Source organism: Mobula birostris, chromosome 9 (genome assembly GCF_030028105.1).
Source record: "Mobula birostris isolate sMobBir1 chromosome 9, sMobBir1.hap1, whole genome shotgun sequence".
Classification (NCBI taxonomy): domain Eukaryota; kingdom Metazoa; phylum Chordata; class Chondrichthyes; order Myliobatiformes; family Myliobatidae; genus Mobula; species Mobula birostris.
Window position 1 is genome coordinate 37,899,409 of NC_092378.1, and position 23,539 is coordinate 37,922,947.

General features: G+C 39.9%; 1 protein-coding gene across 2 annotated transcripts in view; it reads left to right on the top strand.

Annotated features, from left to right (window-relative positions):
* Nucleotides 1-23,539, top strand: part of efcab6 (EF-hand calcium binding domain 6) — a 109,516-nt gene that overhangs the window by 16,584 nt on the left and 69,393 nt on the right. For both annotated transcript variants that reach the window (XM_072267851.1, XM_072267849.1), the window contains 8 exons: nt 1,380-1,498; nt 3,599-3,729; nt 10,315-10,463; nt 18,162-18,275; nt 19,184-19,270; nt 20,128-20,248; nt 20,575-20,736; nt 23,464-23,535. In XM_072267851.1, the coding sequence (XP_072123952.1) occupies nt 1,380-1,498; nt 3,599-3,729; nt 10,315-10,463; nt 18,162-18,275; nt 19,184-19,270; nt 20,128-20,248; nt 20,575-20,736; nt 23,464-23,535 (955 nt within the window). The remainder of the gene's footprint in view (nt 1-1,379; nt 1,499-3,598; nt 3,730-10,314; nt 10,464-18,161; nt 18,276-19,183; nt 19,271-20,127; nt 20,249-20,574; nt 20,737-23,463; nt 23,536-23,539) is intronic.

Consider the following 23,539-nt stretch of genomic DNA (forward strand, 5'->3'; position numbering starts at 1 on the left):
AGTTCTTGGGGATGGCATTGAAGATTGAGATGGAAGGTATGGAAAGGAGCTACGGCAAATGCAGGCAATCAGTAAGAAGTTTTTCTAACTATGCTATTATAACAACAGTATTAAAGACATTTAACTCAAAGCTCTCTTGATTAAGTATCTCTCTGCAACTACCTCTAAGGTGGTCTTGCTGGTGAGTCAGAACAATGTATAGAGATTGAGATAGATGAGCCAGAGATATTAATGAATAAAAGGCACCTCAGTCTATGCCACGTATTTGTTATTTGCAGGACAGGCTTCCCAATTTGGGCATATTTCTGAATATCTCTAAGGAAGATTTTAAAGTCATCTAGTATTTTATAGGTGCCATTGCAGTCATGGTATTTAAACTTGTTTCTCTGAGTTTTGTAGCTCAGCCCTTTGGATTACTCATATAGAAATATAACCACTGCTATCATTTCCTTAACTGAATGAAGTATCCTAAAATTTTCTTACAAATCTTATCCATCCATCCATCCATCCATCCTTCCATCCCATTTAGAGAGTTCTATGGATATACTTAACCTCTTTTCCTCTACTCATTAGTGTAGTATCGTCTGTGTGATCTCCATGCCTAATTTCCTTCACATTACCATCCACTTCTATAGGTTTATTTCCTTCTTCCATTTTTCCGCCTACCCATTCAGCCTGCTGAGATCCTTCTCCAGTTGAGAGTTATTTTCCCTTCCTGTGTTTGCACATCTTTAAGTGTGTAACAGGAAGGCTTCTTGTATTCCTGCAAACATAGGAGATTTCTCCTGCTTTCTACTACCTCCATTGAGACTTATTGAGTGGCATCTGCAAGCCTCTGATCCCTTTTCTTCATATTGTCCGTATTTGTTTCTTGGATCAGTGCATTAGTTGATAGACCTTTCCTTATGATGTGCAAGTTAGTTTGAAACAAGGCAGTTACATTATGAGCTACTAAGCCAACACTGGTGTTTCTGAAAGCAATTGCAGAATTGCTGCCGTACTATTTTTTCCAACCGTCTTCTAAATGGAGCTTATCCTGGCCTCTCAGATTATGACATTTATGCTTGCTACCATTTGGACCTTCCCATGGAATTCTGGACCAATGTTTTGCAGGAGGTTAGCACTGGGATATCTGTGCAAACTTAACTTTGTGTTTATAGGTGAGGGCAGGTTACTTGCAACTGGTAGGAAGTATTGGGTTATTATAAACAGGCAACGGACTTGATGTGCTGCTTGCTTTGCCATCCATGGGCACAGGTTTAATTGAAGATTTTGATCCCTTTCAAATATAGGCACTCCAACTTAAGTAACAGGAGTTGTACTGTTGAGCCAACCCAGATGCAGTTGTTTTCACTGACACAGATGTATGTTTCCATTAGGCTTTGTTCTCGATATAACCTTTCTAGGACTGGAACAGTGAATTACATGCAATTTCTACAAAAGCTGGGCATCTATGTTGAATCCTCAAACAAATGCAGTAAAGAATGTGTGGCACAAGGTTGGTCTTAAGTTATTGATCCTTTCATTTCAGCTGGTATACATCTATGCTTTAATTGATCTAAAATTTATAATTTTAATAAATAATTTGGAAATCATGATTAAGAATCATCAGAACTGTAGAATATATTTGACTGTAAGCAAAATGCACTATATTCCCATATGCACTATAATTCTGCATATAAGTACAGTATAAATAATTTTGTATCCACAATCGTTATACAAGTTAGGCTTCAAGATCCTATTTTCCAAATAATCAGCACAGTCAATGGTGATATGTAATCAATTTCCATGAGAACCTGAACAATCACTTGGCTCACTTTTGTCTTTTAGCCCCATGCTGAAGAGAATGACTGGCAGAGGAGGGCTGTGCAAGCTAAAGATTTTTGGGTTGGGGAAACTCAAGTTAAATGTGTGCAAATGTAGTATTTTTATCCCATTATTGTTGCTTTTCTGATAATAAGTGGAGAACTCACAGTTCTCCACTCATTATCAGCCAACTGATCTTGGAATCACAGAGTCATACAGCATGGAAACAGATCTTTCAGCATGCAGTTCATCCCAGCATCAGGTATCTAGATGTACTGATCCCATTTTCCAGCTCTTGCCCTGTAGCCTTTTATACCATGACAATTTGGGTGCTCATTTAAATACTTAAATACTATGAAAGTACCTGCCTGCACAGCTACCTCAGACAGTATGTTGCAGTGGTTTTATGTACCCACTGGGAGAAACATTATGTAGAAATGCTTGCTGCACTGCATTTATTTTTGAAGCAAGCGCCTACAATATTTACACTATTGCAGTAAGTCTGACCTCAAGTGATTATCCTCAGACATACTGGCAAATACGTTTCTTTTTGATAGTAACTATTGCTGGATTCCCATTGTTTCATTAAATTCTAGAGATTTATTATGAGTCAAAGTATAACTATTCTGCTGTTGACTCTTCAGTTACATTTGTAGCAGGTAACTGCCCAAAGGCTCCATTTACTTCAGCTAGAAATCATCATTCTGTTTTTGATATTCCACCAGGAGTGCAGTTAGAAAGGTTTGCTTTACACAGAATGAGTCTGGAGTTGTATCCATGGTACTCAAATTAAATATACCCTGGATACTGAAAATTATAGTTTATTCATTGGTATATAAAAAAAAAGTATTAGACAGCATCATGTACTTCCTCCATTGCCCCTGCACTATTCCCACAGACAAACCTTTGTCAACCCTGTGTGATCAGTTGGCCTTTCAATGTTTGTGCTCCAGACTCTGATGCAGTGCTGGGCCTGGATGTGAAGCAGAAAGTTAGTTGAATAGCAACAACTCAGTACAATGGGAACTCAACGGGACCAACAACATCTGTGCGGAGAAAGGGATTGTTGATGTTTGGGTTGAAATCCCATATCAGGACTGGTATCAGACTATTACAGTTTTTCGACCCAAAACATTGACAATTTCTCCTCCCCCGCCCCCATCCACCACTGATGTTACTGGGCCCGCTAATTTGCACTAGCAGATTTGTTGCAGTTCAGTTGAAGAGCATTAAATCTCCCCAAAGCCAAAGATATGCTGACTGGAAATGTAAGTACATTTAGGACCAAGTTATCTTTATCAATTCAATTAAACTTTAAAATGGAATTATATTTTATTTCAGTTGTTTAGGTTTCAGCTTTAAAGTGATGTATATTTGGGTATTGGTGCATGATTAAATACAGTCAGCAGAATCTTGAATGTGAATACGTTGAAGAAAGGTGAAAGATAGGAACCTCAATTAAGAATGAAACATCTCATCTATTGATATGAACATTTGAGAATTGGCAATGTTTGGGATTTAGTGTTCATAGATAATGCAAAAAAATTGCACAAAATCTTGGGATAAGGGATAAACCAAGGGATCCATGAATGAGGCTTGTGAATTTAGATTGTATTTATCATTGAAGGAGGAAACAAGACTGGATGCTGAGTGGAGAATAGAAATGTACAGAGTGGAAAATTGCAAGGTTCTGGTGAACTGACATGAATGAAAAAAAATCATCTTTAAAGCAGAGAAGTTTATATTGGTAATTGTAAGTGTTTTAAGTATATTTAATTGTGGTTTCACAAAGCAATGAACTGGGAAAATGGCGTTCAAGAACAAGGAAAAAAAACAAAATTGCAACAACCAGTGACTGAGGAGCCCCTCATAATTTCAAAAAGTTTATCCATGGATGAAATTTATTCTACTTTTCAAAAAAAGGTAAATTTGTTCGTTTATTCTGATACATCTTGATACGCATGACTGGATTTGTGTGTTTAAATTAAATGTTATTCTCACAGAAATATGGAAAGTTTATAGTTTGAATTTGAATAAGAGATCAACAGTAGTGGAACTGCAAACACAAGGAAATCTGCAGATGATGGAAATTCAAGCAACACACATAAAAATGCTGGTGAATGCAGCAGGGCAGGCAACATTTTAAGGAAGAGGTACAGTCGATGTTTCGGGCTGAGACCCTTCGTCAGGACTAACTGAAAGAAGAGATAGTAAGAGATTTGAAAGTGGGAGGGGGAGGGGGAGATCCAAAATGATAGGAGAAGACAGGAGGGGGAGGGATGGAGCTGAGAGCTGGAAAGTTGATTGGCAAAAGGGATACGAGGCTGGAGAAGGGAGAAGATCATGGGATGGGAGGCCTTGGAAGAAAGAAAGGGGAAGCAGGGGAAAGCCCAGAGGATGGGCAAGGAGTTATAGTGAGAGGGACAGAGGGAGAAAAAAAGAGTGGAAAAAAGGGAAAAGAAAAAAAATAATAATAAATAAATAAATAAGGGATGTGGTAAGAAGGGGAGATGGGGCATTAACGGAAGTTAGAGAAGTCAATGTTCATGCCATCAGGTTGGAGGCTACCCAGATAGAATACAAGGCGTTGCTCCTCCAACCTGAGTGTGGCTCCATTTTGACAGTAGAGGAGGCTGTGGATAGACATATCAGAATGGGAATGGGATGTGGAATTAAAATGTGTGGCCACTGGGAGATCCTGCTTTCTCTGGTGGACAGAGCGTAGGTGTTCAGCAAAGCGGTCTCCCAGCCTGCGTTGGGTCTCGCTATTATACAGCAGGCAGCATCGGGAGCACCAGATGCAGTGTATCACGCCAGCCGACTCACAGTTGAAGTGTTGCCTCACCTGGAAGGACTGTCTGGGGCCCTAAATGGTGGTGAGGAAGGAAGTGTAAGGGCATGTGTAGCATTTGTTCTGCTTACAAGGATAAGTGCCAAGAGGGAGATTGGTGGGAAAGGATGGGGGGAGAAGAATGGACAAGGGAGTTGCGTAGGGAGCGATCCCTGCGGAAAGCAGAAAGGGGGGGCGAGGGAAAGATGTGCTTAGTGGTGGGATCCCATTGGAGGTGGCGTAAGTTACGGAGAATTATATGTTGGACCCGGAGGCTGGTGGGGTGGTAGGTGAGGACAAGGGGAACCCTATTCCTGGTGGGCTGGCAGGAGGATGGAGTGAGAGCAGATGTGCGTGAAATTGGAGAGTTGCGTTTGAGATCAGAGTTGACGCTGGAGGAAGAGAAGCCCCTTTCTTTAAAAAAGGAGGACATCTCCTTCGTCCTGGAAATTTCAATGATTTTAAGTTTCCTGGCCTCCACCGCTTTATTTTAACCATGGATGTCCAGTCCCTATATACCTCCATCCCCCGCTAGGAAGGTCCCAAAGCTCTCTGCTTCTTTTTGGATTCCAGACCTAAGCAGTTCCCCTCTACCACCACTCTCCTCCGTCTGGCAGAATTAGTCTTTACTCTTAATAATTTCTCCTTTGGCTCTTCCCACTTTCTCTAAACTAAAGGTGTAGCCATGGGCACCCATATGGGTCCCAGCTATGCCTGCCTTTTTGTTGGCTTTGTGGAACAATCCATGTTCCAAGCCTATATTGATATCTGTCCCCCACTTTTCCTTCACTACATTGACGACTGCATTGGCGCTGCTTCCTGCACACATGCTGAGCTCATTGACTTCATTAACTTTGCTTCCAACTTTCACCCTGCCCTCAAGTTTACGTGGTCCATTTCCGACACCTCCCTCCCCTTTCTTGATCTTTCTGTTTCTATCTCTGGAGACAGCTTATCTACTGATATCTACTATAAGCCTATGGACTCTCACAGCTACCTGGACTATTTCTCTTTCCACCCTGTCTCTTGCAAAAATGCCATCCCCTTCTCGCAATTCCTCCATCTCTGCTGCATCTGTTCTCAGGATGAGGCTTTTCATTCCAGGATGAAGGAGATGTCCTCCTTTTTTTAAAGAAAGGGTCTTCCCTTCCTCCAGCATCAACTCTGCTCTCAAATGCATCTCTCCCATTTCACGCACACCTGCTCTTACCCCAACCTCTCGACACCTCACTAGGAATAGGGTTCCCCTTGTCCTCACTGTATAATTCTCCGTAACTTCTGCCACCTCCAACAGGATCCCACCACTAAGCACATAATTTCTCCCCCCCCTTTCTGCTTTCCACAGGCATCGTTCCCTACGCAACTCCCTTGTCCATTCATCCCCCCCATCCCTTCCCACCAATCTCCCTCCTGGCACTTATCCTCGTAAGTGGAACAAGTGCTACACATGCCCTTACATTTCCTCCCTCACCACCTTCCAGGTGAGGTGACACTTCACCTGTGAGTCGGCTGGGGTGATATACTGTGTCCAGTGCTCCTGATGCGGCCTTTTATGTATTGGCGAGACCCGAAGCAGGCTGGGAGACCGTTTTGCTGAACACCTACGCTCTGTCCACCAGAGAAAGCAGGATCTCCTAGTGGCCACACATTTTAATTCCACATCCCATTCCCATTCTGACATGTCTATCCATGGCCTCCTCTACTGTCAAAATGAAGCCACACTCAGGTTGGAGGAACAACACCTTGTATTCCGTCTGGGTAGCCTCCAACCTGATGGCATGAGCATTGACTTCTCTAACTTCCGTTAATGCCCCACCTCCCCTTCTTACCCCATCCCATTTATTTATTATTATTATTATATTTTTCTTTTCCCTTTTTTCTCTCTTTTTTTTCCTTCCTCTGACCCTCTCACTATAACTCCTTGTCCATCCTCTGGGCTTTCCCCCTCCTCCCCCCTTCTTTCTCCCTAGGCCTCCCATCCCATGATCCTCTCCCTTCTCCAGCCTCGTATCTCTTTTGCCAATCAACTTTCCAGCTGTCAGCTTCATCCCTCTCCCTCCTGTCTTCTATCATTTTGGATTTCCCTCTCCCCCTTCCACTTTCAAATCTCTTACTATCTCTTCTTTCAGTTAGTCCTGACGAAGGGTCTCAGCCCGAAACGTCAACTGTACCTCTTCCTATAGATGCTGCCTGGCCTGCTGCGTTCACCAGCAATTTTTATATGTGTTGCGTGTAGTGGAACACTGGGTTATTTTTTATCCAAATCAATGATGATAGTGTGCTATGACTGACATAGCTATGATTTTTGCTAATATTGGTAAGTGCTCAAATATAATCACCTTTAAAAGATAAAACATGGTAAACAATTACAATTATAATATTAGTAGAAAAATGATAGGTTTTGTGATTTTAACTATTACGGTTTGGTTTTGGATTACTTTCAATTGTCTTAACAATCTTACTTATTTTTTAAAAAGTTAGTTGGGCAGACACTGGAACTTGCTCACTGGTAGTGGTGTTATGTTTAATACATATTCTTCTCAATTTACAAATTATGTTATTCCTCTGGACTCAGAAGAGTACAAGTCATTCATAAAATGGATTGCAAACCAAGGATAATTATAATTCAAATGGATGTAAATTCATAGTGTGTTAATAAATAGAAGCAAGGTGAATTTAATCAACACACACAAAATGCTGGATGAACTCAGTGGGCTAGGCAGCATCTTTGGAAAAGTATGAACAGTCGACGCTTTGAGCTGAGACACTTCATCAGGACTGGAATAAGGTGAGAAGTTAGAGCAGGAAGGTGGGGGTAGGGAGTAAGACGTAGAAGGTGGTAGGTGATGGGTGAAACCAGGAGAGTGGGAGGGGTGAAGTAAAGGAGCTGAGGAGTTGACGGGTGAAAACGATAAATGGCTGCAGAAGGAAGAATCTGATAGGAGAGGGTAGAAGGACCATGGAATTAGGGAAAGGGGGAGGAGCACTGGAGGGAGGCAATGGGCAGGCAAGAAAATAAGGTGAAAGAGGGAAACAGGAATAGGGGAATGATGGAGGGAGTTACCAGAAGATGGAGAAATCGATGGTCATGCCATCAGATTGGAGGCTACACTGACGGAATATAAGGTGCTGCTCCTCCAACCTGAGTGTGGCTTCACTGAGGCAGTAGAGAAGGCCATTGGCTGACATGTTGCAATGGGAATGGGAAGTAGAATTGAAATGGGTGGCGACTGGGAGATCCCGCTTTTTCTGGTGGACGGAGTATAGGTGCTCAGCGAAGTCGTCTCCTAATCTACATCAGGTCTCACCAATGTACAAGAAGCCATGCTGAGAGCACTGGATACTGTAGATGACTCCAACAGACTCACAGGTGAAGTGTTGCCTCACCTGGAAGGACCGTTTTTCTCATGAAGGTGAATTTAATACTTGTTTTCTATTCCTGTGCCTACAAATGTAAGAATCTATGTCTAATTATATGTATTCATGCAATATTTACGATAAATGATTGATAACTTTCCGATAGTCTTCAAATAAATTTGTGCATGGAAAGTACAGGAAAACAAAGGTTTGAATGATGAAGCAATTGGAAAAAAGAGATGGAAGGGAAAAAATCGGACTATCAGAAAATAAGAAATAGGAGCAGGCATAGGCCATCTGTCAGGTCGAACTTGCTCCACCATTCGATAAGATCATGGCTGATCTGGATGTGAATTCAGCTCCACCTACCTGCTTTTACCCCATAACCCCTAATCCCCCTGTTATGCTGTAACTATGTCTGAAATATGTTAAATGAGCACTGTTCCCTCTAAGCTACGTTGGTGTGCAGCCATGCAGTAACTGAAATGTTCTCGCTTACATAGCCTTTGTTGCTGCCAGCTGCAATTTTCTTTTATATAATGTTATATAATTTTGACTTATTAAATTCATTATTCTATTATTTGATTCATTCAATGTGTGTAATCATTTGGATAATAGATTTCCTGACGATGGGTTAAGAGAATGGCAAGCTTTTGTCCCTTCTGCTATTGCAAACCAACCGATTTTGAATGTGGAGAAGAGAATGCTGTGTGACTGACAAGCAATATTCAACTACTATTATGAACTACGCTGATAGCATTACCTCAAAAATGTTGCAGCAATTCTGTGATATCAAATTTGTAATTTCTGCAAAAGTTAAAACTGGTTCAATTAATATGTTCACTGATATGTTGAACTATGTGCTTAGAAACGAAGAATTTGATGAACTATCAATTCTTGTTGACATCATTGGATCACTCCAAGCTTCTAGTGCTGTCTGTGAACAAGGATTCAGTCTTATGAATTCAATCAAATTTAAATCCAGAAACAGACTAGAATTGGAACATTTGAATGATCTAATGAGGACTAAGAAGTATCTTTCATCTGGATGCAAATTAATCTGGACAGTGTAGACAATGGATTTGTAATAAAGACAGATGAAAAAAGGTTTACAAAGTGTGAATGATTTTCTTTGTCATACTGTATTTCCTTATACCCTTCAATTAATACATTACATCAAAAGTATGTGTTTTTAAAAAATTTTTCATTCTCAATATTCATAGTATGCATATTACAAAAAAAATTAAAGTGCCACACAGTTTTCAGGCCATGTAAAAAAAAATTTTGCTCAGAATAATGTGTCTGTATCACTGCAAAAAAAAAATTGGAGGAAATGTTAATGAGGTAGCCTTGTACTACTTCTCTGGGCAGAGAATTCCACAGATTCACTACTCTCTGGGAAAATCAGTTTTTTCTCATCTCTGTCCTAAATTTATTCCCTCAAACCTTGAGGCTATGTCCCTACCTCTTACCAGTGGAAACAACTTTCCAGCCTCTATCTTGTCTATCCCTTTCAAAATCCTCTACCATGCTAATGCATTATCCCCAACTCCATGCATCCTTATCTTATGGATAGGTCTTTTACATAGCACTTTATTGAATGCCTTCTGGAAATCCTAATATCCACCTGTTCCCATCTATTCTCTGTGTACATAGAACTCCAGTAAGTTTGCACTTTATTAATCCATGCTGTCTTTGCTTGATGAAACCACTTCTATTCAGATGTCTTGATATTTTTTTCCTTAATGATGGCTTCAAGCAATTACCCCACTATAGATATTAAGTTAACTGACTTATAGTTACCTGCCCTTTGCCTACATCCTTCTTTAAACAATGGTGTAATATTCGCAGGAAGAACATGACAGGGTTGAACTCACCTGCCATGAATAAAAATCTTTGAGGGAGATGAAGAGTAAGAATCTCTGTCACATTACACTATTGTTGTTCTCTGTCCTCACTGAAGCTGTTTAATGTACTGGTAATGCTCTATTGCAAAAAAAAATTAGTGTTGTATTTAAAAAAATATGCTCTTTTTAATCTGATGTTTCTGAATTTTTATATTTATTTTTTATTATCAACTGTAGAATATCAAATTACCAGTGTGGTTTTTGTTACTAAATAAAAAAATATTATTGTCAGGTACTATCATGCGCTCACTATTTGCATGTTCAGTTATTGCTTTGTGTATTCAAACATCAAGGTAAATATTTTTTAAAGCTACCCAAGTCTCCCAGTCCAATCGTATGTGTAATTTTTCATGACAAAGGCATTTGAACTAAAGAATCAAACAGAGTTAGTTGCATGTTCCTCTTTTATTCCAGTTGCACTCCAATTATCATGAATTGTTGCAAGCATTTTCAACTTCTGATGTGACCAAAAGTGGCTTAGTCTCAATGGAAGATCTCCAGACAATTTTCAACAATGTTTTATTTTCAATGAGTAAAGAAGTCTTTGATCACATAATGGGCAGGTAAGACATAAGTGTTCTTAATGCTATTCATTTAATTTAGAATATTTTGTCTGAACATTTTAAACAATTTTTTGCTTATTATACAAAACTAAAAAATACCTATTAGTACTAATCATTGAGGGAGAAAGATAACAAGCAGAAATCTAAATTAGATTTTACCCCAGCCCTGGGGAAAAAAGACAGAATCAGTACTGATCAGATTGTTCATAGCTGTATTAAGTATAGAAACTTAAACATAACACCAGCCAATTAGAGTATTAGTTTTGATTACACTTGATCTAATACACTACTGGCTACCTTGCAATTCACAAGGCATCATCACTGTCTAAAAAGGAAAGAATAAAATCCATTGCTTAGTTAAGAGCCCAAAGAATTTATTTTCTTTAATTTTAAATAATTTGAACCCAAAAAAGAGTTGTTAGTGTGAAGGTTAATTCTTCTGCAGGTTTATTCATTTTAGCAGTATTTACCGCTCTGTCTCTACCTCTACCAAGCTCCATGCAACTCTTTAAAACTGAAAGCATCCACTCTCTTTAAACCATTACTCTCTCAAGTCTGAAGTGGACAAGACAGTTTAAGACATTTTAAAACTGAAAGCATCTAGCCTTTAAACCATTTCTCTCTCAAGTCTTAAGAGGACAAGGCAGCTTAAGACAATTAGACAGACTTTATGGAGACATTAGAGGGAAAGGCAGTGAACAAGGCTCAGGGAGAAGAGTAGAGATGGATGAACAAGTGTCCCAGCCTCCTTTTTACCTGATGCTTATTTTGAATTCTATCTCTTCCTGCACCTTTCTTTCATATATTTACAAACAAAGTTGAAAATACTCAATCTCTTGCTCTCTGTTTCATTACAAACTCACTCACTTTCATCCTATCCAAATTTACTCTTACGTCCACTCTTCGTTGATGTAAACCATTTACTGGGACTTATTTTGAACAAAGCGGATGAGCTTAGAGCGTGGATCAGTACTTGGAGCTATGATGTTGTGGCCATTACAGAGACTTGGATGGCTCAGGGGCAGGAATGGTTACTTCAAGTGCCAGGCTTTAGATGTATCAGAAAGGACAGGGAGGGAGGCAAAAGAGGTGGGGGCATGGCACTGTTGATCAGAGATGGTGTCATGGCTGCAGAAAAGGAGGAAGTTATGGAGGGATTGTCTACAGAGTCTCTGTGGGTGGAAGTCAGGAACAGGGAGGGGTTAATAACTCTACTGGGTGTTTTTTATAGACCACCCAATAGTAACAGGAACATCAAGGAGCAGATAGGGAGACAGATTCTGGAAAGGTGTAATAATAACAGGGTTGTTGTGGGAGATTTTAATTTCCCAAATATCAATTGGGATCTCCCTAGAACGAGGGGTTTAGATGGGGTAGAGTTTGTTACGTGTGTTCAGGAAGATTTCTTGACACAATGTGTAGATAAGCCTGCAAGAGGAGAGGCTGTACTTGATCTGGTATTGGGAAATGAACCGGGTCAGGTGTCAGATCTCTCAGTGGGAGAACATTTTGGAGATAGTGATCACAATTCTATCTCCTTTACCATAGCATTGGAGAGGGATAGGAACAGACAAGCTAGGAAAGCATTTAATTGGAGTAAGGGGAAATATCAGGGTATCAGGCAGGAACTTGAAAGCATAAATTGGAAACATGCTCTCAGGGAAACATACGGAAGAAATGTAGCAAATGTTCAGGGGATATTTGCGTGGGGTTCTGCATAGGTACATTCCAATGAGACGGAAAGGATGGTAGGGTACAGGAACTGTGGTGTACAAAGGCTGTGGTAAATCTAGGCAAGAGGTTACAAAAGGTTCAAAAAAACTAGGTAATGATAGAGATCTAGAGTATTATAAGGCTAGCAGGAAGGAGTTTAAGAATGAAATTAGGAGAGCCGGAAGGGGCCATGAGAAGGCCTTGGCGGACAGGAATAAGGAAAACCCTAAGGCATTCTACAAGTATGTAAAGAGCAAGAGGATAAGACGTGAAAGTATAGCACCAATCAAGTGTGACAGTGGAAAAGTGTGTATGGAACTGGAGGAGATAGCAGAGGTGTTTAATGAATACTTTGCTTTAGTATTCACTATGGAAAAGGATCTTGGCGATTGTAGGGATGACTTACAGTGGATTGAAAAGCTTGAGCATGTAGATATTAAGGAAGAGGATGTGCTGGAGCTTTTGGAAAGCATCAAGTTGGATAAGTCACGGGGACTGGATGAGATATACCCCAGGCTACTATGGGAGGCAAGGGAGGAGATTGCTGAGCCTCTGATGATCTTTGCATCATCAGTGGGGACGGGAGAGGTTCCGGAGGGTTTTGGGTTGCAGATGTTGTTCCCTTATTCAAGAAAGGGAGTAGAGATAACCCAGAAAATTATAGACCAGTGAGTCTTACTTCAGTGGTTGGTAAGTTGATGGAAAAGATCCTGAGAGGCAGGATTAATGAACATTTGGAGAGGCATAATATGATTAGGAATAGTCAGCATGGCTTTGTCAAAGGCAGGTCGTGCCTTACAAGCCTGATTGAATTTTTTGAGGATGTGACTAAACACATTGATGAAGGTAGAGCAGTAGATGTATATATAGATTTCAGCAAGCCATTTGATAAGCTACCCCATGCAAGGCTTATTGAGAAAGTAAGGAGGCATGGGATCCAAGGGGACATTGCTTTTTGGATCCAGAACTGGCTTGCCCACAGAAGGCAAAGAGTGGTTGCAGATGGGTCATATTCTGCATGAAGGTCAGTGACCAGTGCTGTGCCTCAGGGATCTGTTCTGGGACCCCTACTGTTCTTGATTATTATAAATGACCTGGATGAGGAAGTGGAGGGATGGGCTAGTAAATTTGCTGATGACACAAAGGTTGGGGGTGATGTTGATGGTGTGGAGGGCTGTCAGAGGTTACAGTGTGACATTGATAGGATGCAAAACTGGGCTGAGAATGGCAGATGGAGTTCAACCCAGATAAGTGTGTGGTGGTTCATCTTGGTAGGTTAAATATGATAGCAGAATATAGTATTAATGGTAAGACTCTTGGCGTTGTGGGGGATCAGAGGAGTGTTGGGGTCCAAGTCCATAGGACACTCAAAACTGCTACGCAGTTTGACTCTGTGGTTAAGAAGGCATAGGGTGCATTGGCCGCAATCAATCGTGGGATTGAGTTTAAGAGCTGAGAGGTAATGTTGCAGCTCTATAGTACCCTGGTCAGACCCCACTTGAAGTACTGTGCTCGGTTCTGGTTGCCGCACTACAGGAAGGATGTGGAAACCACAGAAAGGGTGCAAAGGAGATTTACGAGGATGTTGCCTGGATTGGAGAGCGTGCCTTATGAGAATAGGTTGAGTGGACTTGGCCTTTTTCTCTTGGAGTGACGGAGGATGAGAGGTGACCTGATAGAGGTGTACAAGATGATGAGAGGCATTGATCATGTGGATAGTCAGAGGCTTTTTCCCATGGCTGAAATGGCTAGCACAAGAGGGCACTGTTTTAAGGTGCTTGGAAGTAGGTACAGAGGAGATGCCAGGGGTAAGTTTTTTATGCAAAGAGTGGTGCGTGTGTGGAATGGGCTGCCGGCGATAGTGGTGGAGACGGGTATGACAGGGTCTTTTAAAAGACTCCTGGATCGGTACACAGAGCTTAGAAAAATAGAGGGCTAGAGGTAAGCCTAGGTAGTTCTAAGATAAGGACATGTTTGGCACAGCTTTGTGGGCCGAAGGGCCTGTATTGTGCTGTAGGTTTTCTATGTTTCTATTTTAAAGCAGGTCACACTGACCAGAACATTGTTCTGCCCTCAGAGTGTATCTAACATATTCTACTCCCATGCCTATTGTCATTGGACTTTTGTCACATCCCATACCCACATAATCAGTTGAAATTCAAACCTCACTGTTCACTGAGTTACTTCAGCACACACAAGGGGGTCAACCAGATACAAAGTTTTGGGACATCTCAAAAACAATTCATAGGGTGCTTGTTATTGTATCTTAAACATACTTGCATATGACCTGTATCATCTAATTGAAAGGTTACACATCATAGATGAACATTTCATGAACATTGCACAAAGATATAGCTATTACTTCTTAACCAGCTCAGAGTGCAACTCCTCTCCAACCAGAACCGAACATCCCTTTGATTCAGTTGATTGGCCAGTCAATGCCACGTCCCTCCAAAGGGCATACAGTATGTAATTAACAGACCTGTTATTGGTAGTCATATTTGCTCTGCTGAACACTTGTTTGTAAAGCTGTCACCTTTCCTTAAATTCTTGCAGAGCTTAGTTGTGTTAGGAATAGGCTCATAGCTTTTATTTCTTTTCAATCCTGCAGCTTTCTGTAGCCTGCTTATTTGGAACCATGAGGTGAATTAAGGTTTTCCTGTACATTTACATCGAGTATTGTCCTGTGTGATAGTATAGGGCTGTTGTCTTTAAGAGAAGATTCCACGGGGCCATTTGTGTTGCTTTGTACTTCTGATCCTGTTAGCTTGATTACTGAAAATAGCTTAGAGATAGGAGACAGAGGTAGTGAAAGTTTGGAATTGGAAGTTTGTGAACAATGGTGTACTGCAGGGATAGGTGCAGGAACCCTTGTTTATTATAAAATGACTTGGGTGTGACTATAGAAATAGATAGATAGATATACCTTATTAATCCCAAGGGAAATTTGGTTAGTAAGTTTATGAAATTTGGTTAGTAAGGAATGATTAGTAAGTTTATGGATGACATGAAAATTGGTAGTCATATGGAAATCAAGGAATATTGTCTAAGGCTTTAGTTCAGATAGAAAGATTGGAATTTAATTCTTGTCAGTGTAAACTGATGAATTTTGGATGGAAGTGGAACAGAGTGGTAGAGCAGAAAGGAATATGATGTACAGAGGGACTTTGAGAATCAAATACACAGTTCCCTGAAAGAGATAACAGGGGTAAAGAGATAAGAAAGTGTAGAAGATGTATGACATGCTTGCCTTCATAGAGTATAAAGTTATTATGTTGTGGCTTTACTTAACACTGCACTGGGAACATTGTGTGCAGTTCTAGTCACCTTAATAAAGGAAGAATGTGGTTGCTTGGAAGGATTGCAGAGGGACTCACCAGAATGTTGCTGGGGTTAGAGGTCTTTGGCTATGGGGAGAGATTCGAGAAATTGTGTTTGTTTTCCCTGAAGCAAAGGAGGCTGGAGGGTGAGGGTTGGGTTTGGTGACCTGATAGGGGTATTTATAATTTTAAGAGGTATAGATAGTGTAGGTAGGCGAGCTCTTTTTTTCATGGTAGGGTTAAGAGGGCATAGGAGAAGGAAATGCAAAGGGGTTTTGAGAGGAAAGTGTTTTGCACAGAGAGTGGTATCTGGAACTTGTTGCCAGATGAGGTGCAAGAATCAGATATAAAGGGTATATTTAGTAGACTTATAGGCAGGCACTTGAATTTTTTAATTGGCCAGAAAGGGCAGCATCAATGTGGTGGGCCAAAATGCTTCTTTGCTGTACAGCTCTAACTCTGTGATTCTAAAAGTATTTGTAAATCTTATTGGTTATCCTGGCGACAGTCCACTGACCATCCAGGCTTCGGAAGGTAGATAATACATTGATGATAAAATGGTCCTGTCCTTGCATTTGTGCAATCTTTATTTACTCTGCTTATTGAACAATATAGACTATACATCTTTAAAACGGGAAATACGTGTTCTCTTCCTCCCAATCCCTTCATGCCACACCAGTGACCTGTCAAACACAGACTTTTTACATTTGTAGTAAACACATTAATAAAAGAGAAGCTGGTTTGAGACTAATTTTGTAGTGATCTTCCAAGCAGCAAAATAACTTCTAATTTATCAGTCAGAATTGGTTTCAAGTTACTTTGACCTGCACTTCCTGATATTGTCATTTGAATGTCATCTGTCTGTCATGGTCCGGATCGGGGTCCCTTTAAATTTATCTTGTTTATGTTACGATCTGGTCCTGTTTTCCCGTGTCCTCGACTTTGGTGATTAGAGGCAATTAACGCTCGGCTGAACGAGTAGTTTATAGCTTCCGGCTTTCAGCCGTTCGGCACGGGAGCATCTGCAAAGTCATCTAAGGTACGGTGTGCCGACGTCATCTGGCCAGAGCAAGCCTAATCTCTGCCGAATCGAGTGCCGGTAATTCGCCTTTCCTCACCAGAGCAACCCTGACCAGTTACCTCGCCAAAGCGAGCCTGCAAAGTTTCCTCACCGAGGTGGGTCCGTCAGTTAACCCACCAGAGGGAATCAAGAACCACTGTCTACTGTTCCCGGGCCGATTCGAGAGCTCGCCACTACCTGGAGGCTCCAAGTCAAGTCCTGGCTTCGAGGGCATTCAAGTACCAATTCAAGTCCTTGCTCTGGCAGCATTCAAGTACCAAGTCAAGTCCTGGCCCTGGCAGTCTGTGATTCCTGTCCTACCCCCACTGTCTGAATCCCTTCTCTGCCTGTCTTGCCTCTAGCCCTCGTCTGCAGCCCTTGCCTGCACTTCAGTCTAGTTCTATCACCGGAGCTAGATAGGTACTGTCTGGTGTGCTTTCGTGTTGGTCTTGTCCTGTCCTTGCCTCCGTGGGGTAAGTCAGGCTGTCTTGCCGTTGCCCCGCGGGGGGTCATGTCTTGTCTTGTCTTGTCTTGTCCTCGTCTCCGTGGGGTAAGTTTGGTCGTCTTGCCGTTGCCCCACAGAGGGTCATGAGTCCTGGCCCTATGTCCTGTACCCAAGGAGGGGTCCCGGCTCTCTGTTCCGTGTGTGAGTCCCGGCCCTATGTCCTGTACCCAAGGAGGGGTCCTGACTCTGTGTTCTGTGTATGTGTCTATGGTTCCGTGTACCTGCTCTCCCAAGACCGAGGCTCTGTTTTCCATGTTCCTCCTCTCCCTAGCCCATGTCATTTCCATGCCTGGTTCTGGGGTCTGGACCTGAGGCAAGACCCAGGTACTGGGTCCTTGCCCAGTCTCGGGCTCTGAGTCCATACCCTAGCCTCCTCATGTCTCCTCTAGTCCTGGGAGCCGATTCCGAGTCCAAGCCCAGATCCTTGGACCCAGCCTAGTTGTAGTCCTGAGTCCTTGTCCAGTTCGCTACTCCTACTCCTGCCTAGCTCTCCTGGTATCGAACAATTAACTAAATCTAAGTAACCTCACAAGATGTGCCTTGCATTTGGGTCCACCCTTGCTCCCAAAGCCCCCGCCAATGTGACACTGTCACAATTCAGTTTAACAACTTTTCCCTTCAAACCTTCTTTTCAAATTGTATGTGCAGCTAAATCAACACTTCATTTTGGCCGTTTATAAAGCATTGTAGACCATTAGGTGCCCACTGATCAGAAAATGCCTATGGACACTGCAATCTCGCCCTCTCTCTCCAGGATTAACTGCATCACAGCAGCTGTAGGAGCCATATGGAGCCAACATATTAATTCTGGTTCCATAATGAACAGAACATGATTGCCATTTGACATTTGTAGCCATGGATTATCAGTCATGGAAAGTGAATCAACTTGCCTGAAAATATGGAGTATATGCCTTAGTGTTCCAAAGATTATTTGAATAGCTTAACTACCTTAAATATTTTACTTAAGGTTCGTTACTTCTTTCAGGGAAATAATTCCGTGAGCTAAATTCTCAGGCGGTTGAGTTTTCTTGTTTTTCATAACCTATAGGTTTAATAAGCTTCTATTTCACATATACAGTATTTGCATTTTGTTTTATTAGGTATAAAATTGAAACTAATGGCAAAGTAGCATGGAAACAATTTTTACTGAACTGTCCAGAGTCACAGCCATTGGAGGACAAATGGGCATTATCAAAGCATCAACCAAATCATATGTAAGTTTATTTTTCTGGATAGCAGGTTTAATAGCTATTTCTGTTGTGTGGTGTTTTTCAAATAATAGTACCTCTGTTTAATTTCTTTGCTTAGATCTATGACAGGAAATGAGACAATAAAGTTGCAGATCTGTCCTGATTCATTTCACTTTTAAAAGGCATATCTGGTTGCACTTAATTTCTTTGAATCTTTGTAATCACTTTGGACAAATTTGTATTCGCATTCTTATAGATGAGATTTCAGTTTCCAGTTAAAGCAGCATTTGATGATGACTTGAGAGGTGGGATTGGAATAAGACAGAACTTAACAATGATATCTCATATCTTGCAATCTTGACTTGCTGGTTGGATTTGACCACATTTTTTCCACTGAGCTGAAGCATATATTATTTAGTTCTTTGTGATTTGTTATATTGTCACACATCTTAGAGATCCATTCTCTCCTTTTTTGAGAATGCACAATGAACATATCTAGATGTGTGTTTTTTTTCTTATTTCTTGAGTCATAATAAAACAAATAATATTAGTTGGTCATGAAAAACACGCATGGCTTATCTGCATAATTTATCTTCTCCTTTCTGTTCCTTTGGTTTTCATTTTCATTTTTCTGCATCTTTAAATTGCTTTTTCCAATTTGTTTCTGTATCAATTTCCCAAAAAATTTCAGTACAGTGAAGGATTTGTGAGGAGAAGCATCTCTCATATGTTCACACTCACTCATTTTAAATCATTGAAGCTTTGTATGGGGTTTTTCCAAGTTACCAAGGCGCTAGGATTCAAAGGAAGTCACAAATTCCAGCAGGCAAACAGTAGTACACGCTGTGGGTAAGGATAGCAAGATCAAGTAAATTGTAGAAATTAGAATATCTAGGATACTGGAGATATGTAATAAAATGTATATTGTGTAGTTCTTCGCAGGATGAGAGTTTGACCGTTATCCAGGAAACTCCAAAGTCTCCAGCATGTGGTTCACAGAAATCTGGAGCAAAGTTTGAGTAAGTTTGTGATTCTTTGTTTTTTTACTTGTCTGAGGAATTTCCATTTTGGATATCAACTAAATCAAGGCAACAAACAATATGCTTCTGTATTGCCAGTCGATATTTATTGTCAGATGTTTTCATGACTAATTTCAAATGCTGACGGAGAGAGGATTTTGGTGAATAATGAATGGTTCAGTGAATCATTTTAGTCTTTCTGAATCTCTGTCAAGTCTGAATGAGTACTGAAACCTTCCCACAATGTCAGAAGAGGGCTTAGATAATGATTGTGTCAAGAAAAATACATGCTAGCAGGTAGAGAAATTATAGAGAACACTTTGCTGCAGCTTGTACAGTACACTTTCAGTTTACTCCAAAAAGACTGTTGTTTGAGCTCACCAGGGATATCATTTGAACCTGCTTCTGGATGGACAATTCAAGTATAAACGCTTTTCACCCAGCCAATTAACAAAGGGCCCTGGTGTCTGAGAAAAATACTGAGATGGCCAAGTACTTTATGTGTAATAAATGCTAGCTTGCAGAGAACAGCACCTTCTATAAATTAAGATATTCATATATTTAGGACTTCAGGTATTTTAAGGAAAATATTGACCAGTTTTCCACAGGAGCATCACTCTTTCAAACTGTTATTACAGTTCGATATTCACCTAATGCACTAGAATGCTAGGTTGGATAAAAATTTACTATGTGTGTAACTCATATTGATTTAATGTCATACTGGCAATATCACTGAAATTGTAAATTTGGTTCTCAAAGATTTGGTGTCATAATAGTCCATTTCAGTCATTCAAATAAAGTCTAAAATTTCTTATTTGTGCTTCAGTCTTCATCTTTTTCATTATTTTGAAACACAGCCTTACATCTTGTCACAGGTTGACTCATGCTGGAGAAATGTTTGGGAACAAAAAGGTTATGGATGTTGTCCTGAAGCTTCATAAGTATTTCCAGGAGAGATACCCTGCCTTGGAGGAGGAGGTATATGTCATGATTTTAAATTTTTGTATTTCTTGCACATAATAACTGTAGCTTTCTGGTGCTAAAGTAGATTTTAACTTTACAGAGTTATAAACATACCCTCAAATAGCTTAGCTGAACTTTTTCAGAAATACATTTCAATGTATAAGTACAAGTAATTGGACTTTAGATACTGGCAATGTTATTTTTAATGATTCTTTGTATAATGACTATGGGTAACCCTAGGTAATTTCTCAGGTAAGGACATGTTCGGCACTGTATTGGGCTGTAGGTTTTCTATGTTTCTATAATGTTTTTATAGTAAAACAGTTTCATTTTTTTCTCAGAAATGCAAAGACATAATAGCTAGACAAGAACTGCGTCAAATTCTACAGCATTTCCCTTTTCGGCTAACTGATGAGGAGATTAAAACATTTATGTTATTGCTGGATCCACAGCACAGTGGCTATTTTCGTTATAACCAACTTATGGAACTAATTGAAGGAAAGGTATGTCAAACATCACTTTTTTTTTGTTTTGAAACCAAATAGTTGATGATATGTCAATCTTTGGAGATAGTTAGAAAACAGTGAGTGCTGTAAAGTAAATTTAAATTGTTTTGTATCTTGTGAAACATGCTGTAACACTGTGCATATATATAAAATTTAGTGATAATTCAATGTCCTGTGAAGATTATAATAGACTAGTTATAATGCCTCAAAGGTTTGTCAACACTTATTTGCAGAAATGTTTCCCACTGCACTACAGTTAAAATTGCTCACAGGCTCACACGGTGGTACACCGTACACCAGATCACAATACGAGAGAATCAGCAAAGCTTCTGCTTTGTATTTGATGGTTTGGGGTAATGTTGAAAATAACAAAGTTGAGTAATTCAGACGATAGGCCACAGTTTTATAAAAAAAAACCTCTTAATTGTTAAAGCAGACAGTTCTAATAATATGTATGTCAGCACTCTTCCCTTTTAGACTGAAAATTTTAATCTCTTTCCAGTAATCCTGGGTCATAATATAAGTATTTCTGAGGGAATTGTGTAATGCACTTCTAATAGTTAGATGCACCTGCAAATCAAACTAATATATATTGTCACACTATCAAAGGAGAACAGAGAAGTTTGAGGGAACGTAGAAAGAGCACAGAACTGTATAGCACAAGAATAGGCTCATTCTTGCAAGAGTGGCCAGAATGCCAAATTAAATTAATTCCATCTGCCTGCAAATAGTCCATGTCCTTTGCTCTCTCATGTCTGTCTGATTGCCTCAATCTTATCATTCTCCACCACCTCCCTGCCAGTGCATTACCACTCTCTCTGTGTTTTAAAAACATGTTGTCTTGCATATCCCCTTTAAATTTCCATCTTCTTACCTTATGCTCTGTAGTATTCAACATTTTCACTCTGGTAAAAAAAAAACTCTTATCTACTCTATGTTTTTAAAGTTTTATATATTTCTAGCATTCTCTTAAGGCTGTTTTGCTCCAGAAATGCCAATCCAAGTTTGTTCAACCTCTCTTTATGGCTATACACTCCAATCCAGGTAACTCTTGGTGAACCTTTTCTGCACCCTCGCCAGTGCTTCCTCATCCTTCCTGTACTGTTGCTACCATATGATTTGGATGTTCCTAACCATCTGTATTTGTCTTTAGTTTTAGTGATAAAAAACAAAATGCTTGAAATACTCTGCAGCAACTTTGGAGATAGAGAAACAGTGTTAACAATTTATACCTACATACTAATTATTAGCGGGGTAGACCATATAGGCCCCTTGAGCCTGCTGTAACACCAGCAAAACCATGCTTGATCTAATTGTAACCTTAACCCTACATTCTCATCTACTAAAATGAGATTATGCTGGGTGAAAGGTGAGAAGAAGCTGAGAAAGCTAAAAAAATGTATGGAACATTGATGAATGCATCACCACTTTGTATGACTTAATAACACAATACCTAAAAATGTAAACTCTCTTCTTTCACAGTAAGTGTAAACATAGGTAAGAAACATTAAAATTCTGGTTAAATTTAACAAATTCTACAGCAACCTCTCATGAAAATAGTAGTTATAGATCTTGGAAGTTAATTTGCAAAGTCTTCTAGTTAGCAATGTAACAAAATGCCTGAAATAAAAGCAGAAAGCTTTGGGAACACAAGGTAGTTCAGCAGAATTTGTGGGAAGAGAAAAGGAGTTACTATTTCAAAGGGGAAATCATTTGTTAGAAAATGCCTGAATATCTGGAGGATGTCCTCCCATTCAACTTGATTCACATCTACTGGTCAACAGTTATCAGTTTTGTTGAATTAAATATATGTCTGGTAAAGATCTGTATGAAGAGATCTGAAGGAAAGGTGGATTCTACACTCCAAAGGCTTGCTCCAGTTCAATTTGTAGTATGTTTATTGCTAGTTTGACCTTTAACATTTCTTTATAACCAATCTATTATGTTATACCATTAGAATAGTACAGAGAAAATTACTGGTTTTCTCATAAATATTGCAGATACTCCGCCTCTCTCCATCTGCGCTCTTTTGTACACAAGGGAATGTAAACATTGGAACTTTACATTGGAGTCTGATATTCCTGTTGTGTCCTTTCCAAAACCAATATATTTGTTTAGTGATGGAACACCCAGAAATGACACAGTACTTCAAATGGTCTCACCAAGATTTGCTACAGTTAAAGCATAACATCCTTGTCTTTATAATCAACACAGGAAAAAAAATTGAAATATTGCATGTACTTTTAAAATTCTTTTTCATATACCTTTCTGCTAAAGTGCTTAATAGGTTTCTGCTTTGGTAGAAAAAGCACACATTGTCATAGACTCTTGTTAAAGTGAAATTGTAAACTTGTGCCAAGTAATTTCAGAATTTAAGTGTTGTGTACTTGGATTCCTTGATATCTTTGCTCCTCTGCACTTTGTTGTTTTTCATGTTACTGAACCTGTTCTACAGGTGGGAATTTCTTTTGCACCATGAATTATTTCTGCTATTTGGAGTCTGAAATCTTGGACAGGTGACTTGCTATCTCACTGTCCACATTTTTAAAAAAAAGAAAAACTAAGGTGCCAGAACCTCACTGGGGAACTCAGCTTACCAATTTCAGTACATCATTTTATCACCATCTTCCATTTTCCTTCTTTTGTAATATGCCTCAAAATGTTGATACTTTAGTAATTATTACTTAAGATCCATAAGTTTTTTCCCCTTATTTTCCTTACCAGAAGAACCAAAGTTCTTTGAATGGAACTAAAATTGTCAAGAAGCATACTCCTGCAGCAGCAATATGGGGAACTGTAA